The following is a 14,121-nucleotide window of genomic DNA, read 5'->3' as shown; positions in this document are numbered from 1 at the left end:
ATATAGATATTAATGAAGCAGATATTGTCACGGCTATAAACGAAATTAAAAATGGATCGGCAGCCGGACCAGATGGAGTTCCAGCGATTTTGTTAAAAAAAACTGCAAACACTATCGCGAAGCCACTTGCAATACTGCTAAGACAGAGTATAGATATGAGCGAGATATATGTTAAACATAAATTAGCTTATATAACCCCTATCTTCAAAAGTGGATCAAGACTAGAGGCAAGCAATTATAGACCTGTTAGTCTAACATCACATATTATGAAAGTGTATGAGAGGGTAATAAAAAAGAAAATAATGAACCATTTGGTCAAAAATAATTTGTTTAATATGGGTCAACACGGTTTCGTACCTGGAAAAAGTACACAGACCCAACTGATAGCTCACTATGAAAACATATACAATAATATGATAAATGAAAAAGACACAGATGTGATCTATCTAGATTTTGCAAAAGCCTTTGACAAGGTAGACCATAACATATTGGAGAAAAAAATGAGAAAGCATAATATTGTGGGAAAGATAGGAAAATGGGTAAAAGAATTCCTGCAAAACAGAAAACAGATAGTGGTTGCAAATGACGAGAAATCAGATGAAGCCCAGGTAATATCTGGTGTGCCCCAAGGTACGGTATTAGCTGCACTGCTATTTGTTATTATGATCTCAGACATAGACTGTGATGTTGAAAACTCCGTAGTGAGAAGTTTCGCCGATGACACAAGAATAAGTAGAGAAATTACGGGAACAGGCGTCTATGTACCGTTGGCTGTTATGTACTACCGGCTTCTATGTACCATCCCTGGCTGCTATGTACCATGCATGGCTGCTATGTACCTCAAATAGTATTAACACATAAATACCTTATGTAAATTGTAATATTAAACTTTACAAAGTTAATATAAATCATTACAAAGTTATACCCAGAACGGTAGAGCACTCTGAACCTACCTAACTACCTAACAACATAGAAAAAAACAACAACAAGCTAGCTGAGCAGTGGCCCAGCTAGCTTGTTGATGGCTGGAGGTGAAGTTACTGAACTGTATGCCGAATAGAGTGGACAGAGGCACAAGGTTCGAAGCCCAACCATGGCTCCTTCGAGACTAGTGGATCTGCTCAGCATTTACTTCCTAACTCTAGTGGACGTGCACTCTCAGTCATCCTTTTTATACCACGATGGCATCAGCGGTTTCCCTTTGCTCAGGATATGGATTGTGTGTTCGCCCTAGACAGAAAGTCCTTATCTGTGACGGATGCAACAAGTGGCGCCACCGCTTATGTGGTACAGAAATATCACAATCTGAGAACCGGAATATAAACAGACGATTGAAAGCTGGTCAAGTTTTCATGTGGTGTTGCCCAGACTGTCCTGACTGGATGGAAGTTTCAGGTACAATTACAATTATCTTTTTGTTTTCCTATTATCTTTTATATAATTATCTTTTTGTTTTCCTAAGCCCGTTGATAAGACCATATAGCTGGCTTGGGTGTGTGTGTGTGGGTGGGGGAGTCCTCACTTTCATTTGAATGCGTCAACATATTCTGCGAGAAATAGCACTTGGAATACACCATTTTACATTCACGTGGTTTCAGGTGCCGATGCCGATGATCCTTCTGATGCCTTCCCAGTTGAACAGCAGCCTGCAACGATCAAAAACACACCCAATGACTTTAATATCATACTTCCTATTGATAACATCACGCCAGTTGCAGAAACCTCATTAGTTGATGAAGCGTTACCGACAACTATCCTTGCAGGCACTCCTGTGACCTACAAAGTTGTTTCCGGTGGAACAAGAAAAGGCAGCTCTCTCCTCGCTGATTCATTGGGTTTTACGTACACCAGGAAGCGAGAGTCGTCTGTATCAGTAACATGGATATGCAGCTACCGTGGTAAAATGTGCTATGCGACAATTTCACAGCAAGTAGGAACAATGAACTTCAAAAGTGGACACCACCAACACACACATCCTGGGGATCCTGGTGCTGAACTCATAGCATCAACACGTGCTTTCGTTAAAAAGTCAGCTTTGGAATGCCCATTTGCATCATCTGGAGAAATATTAAAGAAAGCACTCTCAAGCTGTGAAAATTCAGATGTTCCCTTACCAAATATAAACACTCTAGTCAGATGCACCAATCGCGCCAGAGAAGGACAACGTCCAAAACACCCTGAAGATACCAGTTTTGAATTAAACAGAGATCATGTTCCCCAGGACTTTCTTCAAGCTGATCTATTTGAAAATGGGCAACGGCATCTCATATTTGCAACATCTATTCAGTTGCAACACATGTCCAAGTCTAAAACTTGGTACGTGGACGGCACTTTTAAACTTGTTCGTACCCCTTTTGTTCAACTTTTAAGTGTCCACAGTTTTATAAAGAAGGATGAAATTTTGAAACAGGTTCCATTGTGCTTTGTCCTAATGTCAAGAAGAAAGAAAAAGGACTACGTAGCTGTCCTAAGAAAAATCACTGAGTTAACACCAACATCAGTTTGTGAGGTTTTTGTGGATTTTGAGAAAGCACTATGATCGGCAGTGCGAGTGTGCCTTCCCGAGGCTTCCATTCATGGCTGCTGGTTTTACTGTGCCCAAGCAGTGTACCGAAGAGTAAAAACACTAGGTCTAGAAAATGCCTATATTAATCAACTCGCTGTAAGACAATTCATTCAGGAGTTAATGGCGCTGCCAAACTTACCTCCATCACATATAGAGCCAGCTTTTCGCCATATCACTAGCCAGCCACTTCCTGATCAACGATTTAAAAGATCTCATTACTTACTATAATAAAATATGGATCAGGAAGGAGATGAATCCTCCACATTCTTGGAGCTGTTACAAACGCCCTGTTCGGACTAACAACGATGTAGAAGGGTGGCACCATGCGATTAACAGAGTAGCAAAAACCAATTCAATTAACATGTACTTCTTAATTAGTATTCTCCATGATGAAGCAGTAGAATTCCCATCATTATAAAATTAGTTAAACAAAAGAAAATGCACAGATACCAAAGGAAGCATGCTGTCAAAAAGCAAATTGCCCTTGATGACCTCTGGATGAAATATGAGAACAAATTCATATCTACATCAGACTTTCTAAACCGCTGTGCCGAACTGATGGATCATGTAGATGAATAAAAATGTATCAACAATGTAGCATGCTGAATTCTATTGCTTGACAACTTTTAATAAATGTATACAATTTCAATATGTTTATGGTTTTGTGTTTTATCTCCTTGTGTGTTCTTATTTCCTTACTAGGTATCTGGTACATAGCAGCCTTGTTTGGTGCATACAAGCCAAAATAGTGGTACATAAGAGCCAGTACATAGCAGCCCAACAATGGTACATATAAGCCAAACAAGTGGTACGTAGGAGCCGGTACATAGCAGCCGACGGTACATAGCAGCTAGCATTCGAAATTACTTGTGATGAAGATAGGAACTCACTACAAAGAGATCTAAACAAAATATATGAATGGGCGGAGATAAATAGGATGGTATTTAACTCCGATAAATTCGAATCAATAAATTATGGAAACAGAGAAGGAATGGTGTATGCATACAAGGGACCTAATAATGAGACAATCACAAACAAGGAAGCAATTAAAGACCTTGGTGTAATTTTAAATAGGAATATGTTATGCAACGACCAAATAGCAACACTGTTGGCTAAATGTAAAGCAAAAATGGGAATGTTATTCAGACACTTTAAAACAAGAAAAGCTGAACACATGATTATGCTTTACAAAACTTATGTGCGTAGTACACTCGAGTACTGCAATGTGATATGGTACCCACACTACCAAAAGGATATTGCGCAAATAGAGAGTGTACAAAGGTCCTATACTGCTAGAATAGAAGAAGTTAAGGACCTTGATTACTGGGAAAGACTGCAATTTTTAAAACTATACAGTCTAGAAAGGAGAAGAGAACGCTACATGATAATACAAGCATGGAAGCAAATAGAAGGAATTGCTGAAAACATCATGGAGCTTAAAGTATCAGAAAGAGCAAGCCGAGGTAGATTAATAGTACCAAAAAGCATTCCAGGTAAACTGAGAAAGGCGCACAGGACATTAATCCACTACGCACCAGCATCGATAATGCAGCGACTATTTAATGTGCTGCCAGCTCATCTAAGAAACATATCAGGAGTGAGCGTAGATGCGTTTAAAAAGCAGCTCGATAAATACCTAAGATGCATCCCAGACCATCCAAGACTGGAAGATGCAAAATACACCGGAAGATGTATTAGCAACTCTCTGGTGGATATACGAGGTGCCTCACACTGAGGGACCTGGGGGAACCCAAACAAAAAATAAGGCAATAAGGCAATAAGGTAAGGCTCTCTCTCTCTCTCTCTCTCTCTCTCTCTCTCTCTCTCTCTCTCTCTCTCTCTCTCTCTCTCTCTCTCTCTCTCTCTCTCTCTCTCATTATTATTATTATAATTTTTTCCTGCTTTTATAAAAAGTATTCTACTTTGCGCTATGTCTTGCTTTATTCACTGCTGGCTTTATTTTTGTGTCCAGTGTTTTGTTATTATTGTGATTGCTTTACATACTTACACTAACAGCTTGCTTATTTCCTGCTATTGAGATGTCTTGTGTATGCTTATTGCTTGCCTGTACCACTAAATTGCTTTTATTATTATTATCATCATCATTACTACTACTACTACTACTATTATCATCATTATTAATACTACTACTACTACTATTACTACTACTACTACTACTACTACTACTACTACTACTATTATTATTAATGTATCATTATAACTATTAATTTTATTATTATTATTATTATTTTTTCCTGCTATTGAGATGTCTTGTGTAAGTACACTGAACCTTTTTTTTTCCCGAATATGACCTGCTGAAATGAAGGTGCGTCTTATATGCCCATGCATCATCTTATAAGCCGTCAAATACGGTACTTTAATTCTTTTTCTTTTTAAAGGGGGTGTTCATCCTCCCAGCGAGAACAGTTCAGTAGATGAGGAAGAAGTCTCAAGGTATTCTTCTTCTTCAGGGTCTACCTCGGAAGTCGAAGAAGTCTCGAATTCTCATTCCGGCATCTCATTCCTTCCCCATTGTTTCTTCTTATTTGGTCTCCTCAGAAGGATGAGCAAGTATGGTGATGACAGACTGATCCCCAGACAATCCTTGGGTGAAGACACCCACTTTCCCTAGCAAAGCAGGGATGCCCATGGCTGGGGGGAAGTCTTTCTCCATTGGGTGTCTCTGCTAAGGGACAGCTTTCTGAGGGGCTCCAGTTAGGGGCACAGAGTGAGCACACAGCTGCCTCCTCGAGGGTTGACAACGGTCTTCCCCTCCGAGAAGGGGGATTGATTGACCCTCCAGAACTTTTCATGCCCTTAGCTGCACTGTCCTCTACATCTGCTCATGAGCAGTTGCAGACTTGAGCTCCTCAGAGTCCCAACCAGTCAGGTGATCTTTATGAGGTGAACCTGAAAGGTAATTACGATCAGACTTCTGAGCTTGTTCATTATGCTACGTATCCTCAACCTGAGTTCGCTCAGCGCACTGAGTTCACCCCGTCGAACAATTCTCGTGAGACATAACCCTAACGAGGTTTTTGCCTCAAGCCTCTACTCCCGATGGGATGGAGTCAGCTTGTCCTAACATTCACGAGTGACAGCAGAGGAGTGTTCGCTGATATTATGCCCCTCTGAGCGTTATTAGAGCGAATTTCTTCTGTATGTTAGTGAAATGTTTTGATTGTCTCTTCCTATTTTGTATGATGAAATTGTTGCTGAAACAAAGAAAAACAGATGTAGAAGCAAGGGAATGTTAGAGTTCAAACTCAAACATGTCCTCTCTCTAAGGTTTCTGCTCGCACTGAAGGGTGTAAACTCTTAATCCCGTCTTGTGACTGAAGGATCTATACATATGCCATTGATCACAATTTTGTTTGATGTTGAAATATAATAATTATGAAAATTTAAAGAAGTACTGCATTTTCTTGCGAGGATCAATGTTTTTAGCTTATTTACAGTTGTTACTTTTCCTAATTACCCTATAACTATGAAAGTAAGGAATTTTGACAAAAAAATTTTTGTATGCATTCTCCATTTGCATACAAAGCTCCATGAATTTTTTTCAGGAATTTGCATTTTTCTCCCTTTACTGTACCCCCATATATTGGCTTACCGCCTTAAGTATTTTGAAAAACTTTGGTTTGCTTAATATATTTTACTGAATCTTTAATAGGAATTTTCATTGCTTTGGATATACAGTGTTATGTTTTAGTGAGATTCTTAAAAGGCTGTTGTTTTTTCAGATACGTACGTGCACTTGGAGCATTTTATTTGAGATTAGTATATGGATCTCTTGATTGCTATAAATATTTGGAACCTCTACTCAATGACTACAGAAAACTTCGAATTATGGACAGATCTGGGCAATACCAACTTTCACATATGGATGAATTCATTGATATATTATTGAGAGATGAGCGATATTGTGACATTATTCTACCAAGAATGCAAAAAAGGTGAGGTTTGTTAGGTTATTGTTGAGAACTGTGTTAATGAATTTTAAATGATTATTAGGAATGCACAAAGTGGGGTTAGTTTTTTATGATTTTTTTTTTTTCTATTTCTGTAAAATTATGTAGCAATGGTTCTTTTGTTGATGTGAATGGAATTACAAAATTTATCAAAATTGACTGTATGTAATGGGTGAGAGATCTGCAATTTTCATTTAAAGTACAGTAAGTATTGTAATGAGTTAGGAAAAACTTTTTTTTTTTTTTTTTTGGTAAAATGGTTTTTATTTTACCAGTAACTTTTAGATAAAGTTATATCTTTTGTAGTTTGAAAATTTAGATACAGTACGGGCATGTATTGTGTTTTTTAAAATTCCTAAGTTTGTCATGTACAGAGATTTTAGAAGCATTTATGCATTTGGTTTTGTACATAGTATTCATTTGCAGATGGGTTCATGAAGCCAATAATGAACTGGATGGCCGAGTTTCTCTCTTGGATGATGACTTGCTTGACGATCTGGAGAGTGAGAGTGAAGACGAAGAACTCATGGCTCCACCAGCTCGTCCTCGAAATGAAACTAATGAATCTTCTCGACAAAATGCAAGGTAAAGCAAATTGTCACTTCATTTTACTGTACTATGTTTAATGTTTAAACAAAGTAAATATTTTCATGTGACAATATTTTAATGTCCTTTTACACTTATTAGTTTGTGGCATTTTGAACGTTTTTATATCTCCATTTTATATTCTATATTGTATGTAGGTAAATTAACATTGGAATATAAATCGTAGCAATCAAGTTCAGTTATATCTTAAAGTATTAAATGCATGTTATGGGTATTGGTAAGCTTTTATGTACTGTATATTCATGTTACATTAGCTGTAAAAAGTATACAATTTACTAACCACTAGTGTTACTATTTTTTTTTTTTTTTGTCAACAGAGAAGAGAGGCATGGAAGAGGGCATTCTCCATCAAGACGTTCTCCTGTGAGGGATATAAGAAATGATCGGGAGAGAGAGAAAAGGTAAGATATACTTTAGTCTTAATTTTTGCTCGTTACATAATGAATATATTGAATTACTGCGAGGAATTTTTTTTGTAAGTCTGTGATAAAAGTTCTCTCAAGTTCTGAAAACCACTATAGTTGAATGGTAATAATGAATTTTATTGTTATGTTCATTATCATCTCCCATGCCTGTTGATGCAAAGGGCCTCGGTTAGATTTCGCCAGTTGTCTCTATCTTGAGCTTTTAAAGCAATACTTCTCCATTTATCATCTCCTAATTCACGCTTCATAGTTCTCAGCCATGTTGGCCTGGGTCTTCTAAGAGAGAACTAATCTCTCTTGGGGAGTACGAAGAACATGCCCAAACCATCTCTATCTACCCCTCATCATGATCTCATCCATATTTGACACTCGAGTAATCTCTTATAGTTTCATTTCTAACCCTGTCCTGACATTTAACTCCCAGTATTCTTCTGAGGGCTAAGTTCTCAAATCTACAAAATCTGTTGAATAATGTTTTATTGATGTATTGTCTGATTTGCTTTTTTCAATCTTTCATTAAACTCCAATTATAAAGACCCTGTATTAGAGAGCATAGTTCCTAAATATTTAAATGATCCTACCTCATTAATCCTTGATGCTCTCTGATTTGATTTTTTCAATCTTTCATCAAACTCCAATTATAAAGACCCTGTATTAGAGATCATTGTTCCTAAATATTTGAATGATTCTACCTCATTAATCCTTTCTCCTTCCAATGATATTTCATCTTCCATTGCATATTTCGTTTTCATCATCTCTATCTTTTTTCTACTGTAATTATCTTGAGCTCAACCTCATGTGATGTTTTCTGCTAATATGAACAAGCATCATCAGCATACTATAATTCAGCTATTTTCAATATTAAACTTACCCGATAATCATGTAGCTGTCAACTCCGTTGCCCGACAGAATTCTATGGAGGGATACGCCAGCTATCACAATACTAGAAGGGGGTGTACTTACCAGCGCCACCTGTGGCCAGGTACTCAAGTACTTCTTGTTGACACCTCCTCAATTATTCCTCTGTCGTGCTTCCGGCAAGACGTTCTGGGATACGCTTATGATCTTCGAGTTTGTTCACGGCTAATTGGTGAAGTATTCTCTCAGATTTCGGCTGTCGCATTACTGGAAACCTTCTTATATTAGCTAGATAGCTTTTATATAGTCCTGATTAACGGTTAACGATCTTTTGCTTGATTTTGGAAACCCCTTTGGCTAACTCTTTGGATTCAAGATGTCTGACATTTCGCAAGCCCCTCCCATAGACGATGTAGGTCTTGCAATAGGCGTATTCCGAAGGCCTCGGTAGATCCTCACACCGCTTGTTCTGACTGTAGGGACAGGCCCTGTCAGTTAGAAAATCGATGTGAGGAATGCGCCGGACTTTCGGAACTGGAATTTGTCCGTCTTTTAAAATATTCATCTAAGTTAGAGAGAGGTAGAGTTAGGAGGAGTTCTTCTCACTCTTCAATGTTTTCCTCACCTCATGATCCCCTACCTTTTCCTACCCCTGTAGTGGCTACCCCCGAACCTACTGTTTGCCTTCCGCCTGATATGTCTGTTGTTTTGCGTGCTATTCAGGCCTTAGGCGATAAAGTAGAGTCAGTGGTAAGTGACCATAAGTCTCTGATGGCCGAAGTTAAGGAACTTAAGGTCAAGAGTGCAGTGGGTGGAGTTAGTGCCAGTGCTGTGACGAGTGCTAGTGTCAGTGCAGTGCCAAGTGCTAGTGTCAGTGCCAGTGTGGTGCGTGAGGATTCTTCTGTGCGAGCCAGTCGTCCTCCCAGTCCGGGACCTCTTGCAAGCTCCCATGCCCAGGGGAGAAGCAATGTCGAAGGGCATAAGGGTTCGGCAGGCCTTGTTAGGCGCACAGAAGTTTCCTCGGTGGTTGCGGGCGTGTCTTCCAAAGACCGTCACTCCCACCCGCAGACGATTGAGCCCGTCTTTTTCTCGTCCGCTGATCATCTGTCAGGGAAGAAACGTTGGTCTCAGGTCTCGAGACCACTTAAACGCAGAGTCCAGTCCGCGAGTGCTCAGCCAGGTTGCAGTCATTGGCTCAGCTCTGACTCGCCGCAGTCATCTGTCGACTGCACTCCGCCCAAGAGGAGTAAGGTTCTGCCACAACAGAGCTCGACTGTCGACCCTAAGTGGACTCTACTACAGTCCATGCAAGCACAGCTTTCGGACTTGATGCGTGAGTGTCGGGCTGAGAGTGTTGCTCCTCCGCCTCCGCCTACACTCCCTCCGCCTGCGCTCGCTCCGCCTGCACTCGCTCCGCCTGCGCTTGCTCCGCCTGATCGCAGTACCATCTGCCAGGCGTACGATGTTGAGCCACGGTCTGAGTTTGCTGTTCCCAGTGGTGTTCAGCCTCCGCCTTCTTTAAGGCAACCTTTGCTATGGGATCAGGAGGATTATACCTCTCTTCCTCCGCCTCCCTTTGCTGCTCCACCAGTGGTGCAACTCTTGGCTGAGGTACAACAACCTCTCCCGTCCATGAGTCTGTCTCCTCAGCTCTCGCTGCAGCGAGCTCAACCATCCACAAGGCAAGCTCCACTACACCTTGGCCTTGTGCCTCAGGAGCCTCAGCTTGCGAGACATTTACCTTGTTCTGCGCAGCCTCAACCTCATTACGCTCCGCTCACACCACAGGAACAGGAACTTGCTACTCCGCTTCCACCAACCGCTCAGCAAGCGCAATCCTTGGGTTCAACCGCTCATGCTAGGAGTCAGCCTACTCCACCCATGCGCCTTCCTTCTGCTTCGTCTGCTATTCAGCCTTTGCAGTCTGAGCCTCAGGTTCTCCCTCAACAGTTACTTGAAGAGGAAACCACTACTATTGTGCCTACTCGTTCTGACTCTGCTGTTCAGCATTCTTGTCCGATACCTTCGCTACACTCTGGTGATGAGGCGTCTGATGATGAGGAGGCACACCTGGATCCCTCATCAGACTTGGATGAATCCAAGCCTTCTCCACAGTCTATTGACTTTCGTAAGGTCTTGGTTCTGCTTAGGGAGGTTTACCTAGACCACTTTGTCTCTGCTATTCCCCGCTCTCCGCCATCTGAGTTTTCGCTGGGCTTACAACAAGCTAAGTCCTCCTATACTAAGCTAGTCCTAGCAAGGTCCTCTAAGAGAGCATTAAGGATCTTAGGGGAGTGGCTGCAGTCTAAGCAACACCTAGGCAAGACTTCTTTCATGTTCCCGCCGACCAAGCTCACTTCGAAAGCGAGCGTTTGGTATGCCACAGGAGAAGCACCAGGCTTGGGAGTACCTGCCTCTGCCCAGGCTGACTTCTCAAGTCTGGTGGACTCGCCTCGGAGAACTGCAATGAGGCGCTCTAAGGTTTGCTGGACCTTCTCAGACCTGGATCACTTACTGAAAGGACTGTTTAGAGCATTTGAGATGTTCAACTTTCTTGACTGGTGCCTGGGGGCCCTCAGCAAGAAGACCTCTCCTGCGGACAAGGATTCTGCCATGCTATTAATGTCCTGCATGGATAAGGCCATTAGGGATGGATCTGGTGAGATTGCGTCGATGTTTGTATCAGGGGTTTTGAAGAAAAGGGAACAGCTGTGTACCTTCCTTTCCTCCAGCATTACACCTTGCCAAAGGTCACAACTCCTTTTTGCTCCGCTCTCGAAGTTCCTCTTCCCTGAAGAGCTGGTTAAGGACTTGTCTGCTGCCCTGATACAAAAGGACACACACGATCTTGTAGCCTCATCGGCTCGTAAGTCTAAGGTTACTACCTCAGTCCCCAAGACTTATCGCTCACCAGTGGCTGATACCCCTGCGACGAGGTTCATACCGCCCTTTCGTGGTAGAGCCCCCAGCCGAGGAAGCTCCCGTCCAGACTCTTTCAGGAGCAAGTCCAGGAAAGGCTCCAGGACATCTAAAGGTAAACACTGACTCTCCGCATCTCCAGACAGCAGTAGGAGCCAGGCTCAAGTTCTTCTGGCGAGCCTGGGAGAAGAGAGGTGCAGACGCCCAGTCTGTCAGTTGGCTGAGGAACGGTTACAGGATTCCATTCTGCCTCAAACCACCTCTGACCACATCACCCATCAACCTCTCTCCCAACTACAAAGAAGAGGACAAGAGGCTAGCATTGCACCAGGAGGTGTCACTTCTTGTGCAGAAGAAGGCAGTGGTTATAGTCCGGGACCATCAATCCCCGGGCTTCTACAACCGTCTCTTTCTTGTGGCCAAGAAGACAGGAGGTTGGAGACCGGTGCTGGACGTCAGCGCGCTCAACGCGTATGTCACCAAGCAGACGTTCACGATGGAGATGACGAAGTCGGTCTTAGCAGCGGTCAGGCAGGAGGACTGGATGGTCTCGTTGGACTTGAAAGATGCCTACTTTCACGTTCCTATTCATCCAGACTCCCAACCTTTCCTGAGATTCGTTTTCGGAAAGGTTGTCTACCAATTCCAAGCCCTGTGTTTTGGCCTAAGCACAGCTCCTATGGTCTTTACTCATCTGATGAGGAATATAGCAAAATTCCTACACTTATCGGACATCAGAGCCTCCCTCTACTTGGACGACTGGCTGTTGAGAGCCTCCACGAGTCGTCGCTGTCTGGAGAATCTCAATTGGACTTTAGACTTAATCAGAGAACTGGGTCTATTAGTCAACATAGAAAAGTCTCAACTCATTCCCTCCCAATCCATTGTGTACCTGGGAATGGAGATTCGGAGTCAGGATTTTCGGGCTTTTCCTTCGGCCCCCAGGATAAGCCAAGCCCTAGAGTGCATCATGAGCATGCTGAAGAGGAGCAGTTGCTCGGTGAGACAGTGGATGAGTCTCACAGGGACCCTTTCATCACTGGCCCTGTTCGTCGAGCTAGGGAGACTCCACCTCCGCCCTCTTCAATTCCATCTTGCAGCTTATTGGGACAAGGGTTCGACTCTCGAAGCAGTCTCTATCCCAATTACCCAAGAGATGAAGACCACTCTCCTGTGGTGGAAGCACAACCTCCTTCTCAGGGAGAGTCTATCGTTGGCTATTCAGACCCCCAATCTTCATCTCTTCTCAGATGCATCGGACTCGGGCTGGGGTGCGACCTTGAACGGACGGGAATGCTCGGGAACGTGGAACGAAGAACAGGGATTACTCCACATCAACTGCAAGGAGCTACTAGCAGTTCATTTAGCCCTGTTGAACTTCAAGTCCCTCCTGCTAGGCAAAGTGGTGGAGGTGAACTCAGACAATACCACAGCCTTGGCTTACATCTCCAAGCAAGGAGGGACCCATTCGAGGAGCCTATACGAGATCGCAAGGGACCTCCTCATTTGGTCAAGAGGTCTAAACCTCACTCTGGTCACGAGGTTCATTCAGGGCGATATGAACGTCTCAGCAGATCGCCTAAGCAGAAGGAATCAGGTCATTCCCACGGAATGGACCCTCCACAAGAGTGTGTGCAACAGACTTTGGACCTTGTGGGGTCAGCCTACCATAGATCTGTTTGCCACCTCCATAACCAAGAGACTTCCGCTGTACTGTTCCCCTGTTCCAGACCCTGCAGCAGTTCATGTGGATGCTTTTCTACTGAACTGGTCCCATCTAGACCTGTACGCATTCCCACCGTTCAAGATAATAAACAAAGTTCTGCAGAAATTCCTCTCGCACGAAGGGACACGGCTGACGCTGGTTGCTCCCCTTTGGCCTGCAAGAGAATGGTTCACAGAGGTACTTCAATGGCTAGTCGACATCCCCAGGACTCTACCTCTAAGAGTGGACCTTCTACGTCAACCTCACGTAGACAGGTTGCACCCAAACCTCCACGCTCTTCGGCTGACTGCCTTCAGACTGTCGAAAGATTCGCTAGAGCTAGAGGCTTTTCGAAGGAGGCAGCCAGTGCGATTGCCAGAGCGAGAAGGGTTTCCACTCGTAGAGTCTACCAGTCTAAGTGGGAGGTCTTCCGAAGCTGGTGTAGAGCCAATTCAATATCCTCTACCAATACCTCTGTGACCCAAATAGCTGACTTCCTTCTACATCTTAGGAATGAGAGATCCCTTTCAGCCCCTACGATTAAAGGATATAGGAGTATGTTGGCTTCAGTTCTCCGCCACAGAGGTTTGGACCTTTCTTCCAACAAGGACCTTCAAGACATTCTTAAGTCTTTTGAGACGTCTAAAGAGCGCCGTCTATCCACTCCAGGCTGGAACCTAGACGTAGTCTTAAGGTTCCTTATGTCTCCTAGGTTCGAACCTCTCCAGTCAGCTTCCTTCAAGGACCTTACCCTCAAGACTCTCTTTCTCGTCTGCCTTGCAACAGCTAAGAGAGTCAGTGAGGTTCATGCCTTCAGCAAGAACATTGGTTTCACGACCGAATCTGCAACATGTTCTTTTCAGCTTGGATTCCTAGCAAAGAACGAACTTCCTTCACGTCCTTGGCCTAGATCGTTTGAAATACCTAGCCTCTCCAACATGGTAGGTAACGAACTAGAGAGAGTTCTTTGCCCTGTCAGAGCTCTCAAATTTTATCTTAAGAGGTCTAAACCTCTTCGAGGACAGTCAGAAGCCTTATGGTGTGCCATCAAGAAACCTTCGAGGCCCATGT

General features: G+C 43.0%; 1 protein-coding gene and 1 pseudogene across 1 annotated transcript in view; both read left to right on the top strand.

The window, feature by feature from the left end:
• Positions 1–14,121, top strand: part of Prp38 (pre-mRNA processing factor 38) — a 77,759-nt gene that overhangs the window by 30,386 nt on the left and 33,252 nt on the right. The window contains exons 3-5 of the mRNA XM_068345200.1: positions 6,310–6,522; positions 6,964–7,122; positions 7,461–7,544. Coding sequence (XP_068201301.1) covers positions 6,310–6,522; positions 6,964–7,122; positions 7,461–7,544 — 456 coding nt within the window. The remainder of the gene's footprint in view (positions 1–6,309; positions 6,523–6,963; positions 7,123–7,460; positions 7,545–14,121) is intronic.
• On the top strand, positions 1,182–2,794 carry LOC137615509 (uncharacterized; annotated as a pseudogene).

This window comes from Palaemon carinicauda, chromosome 21 (assembly GCF_036898095.1).
Source record: "Palaemon carinicauda isolate YSFRI2023 chromosome 21, ASM3689809v2, whole genome shotgun sequence".
NCBI classification, from domain to species: Eukaryota; Metazoa; Arthropoda; class Malacostraca; order Decapoda; family Palaemonidae; genus Palaemon; species Palaemon carinicauda.
Note: the sequence above shows the minus strand (reverse complement) of the source record. Positions and strands in the feature narration are given on the sequence as shown.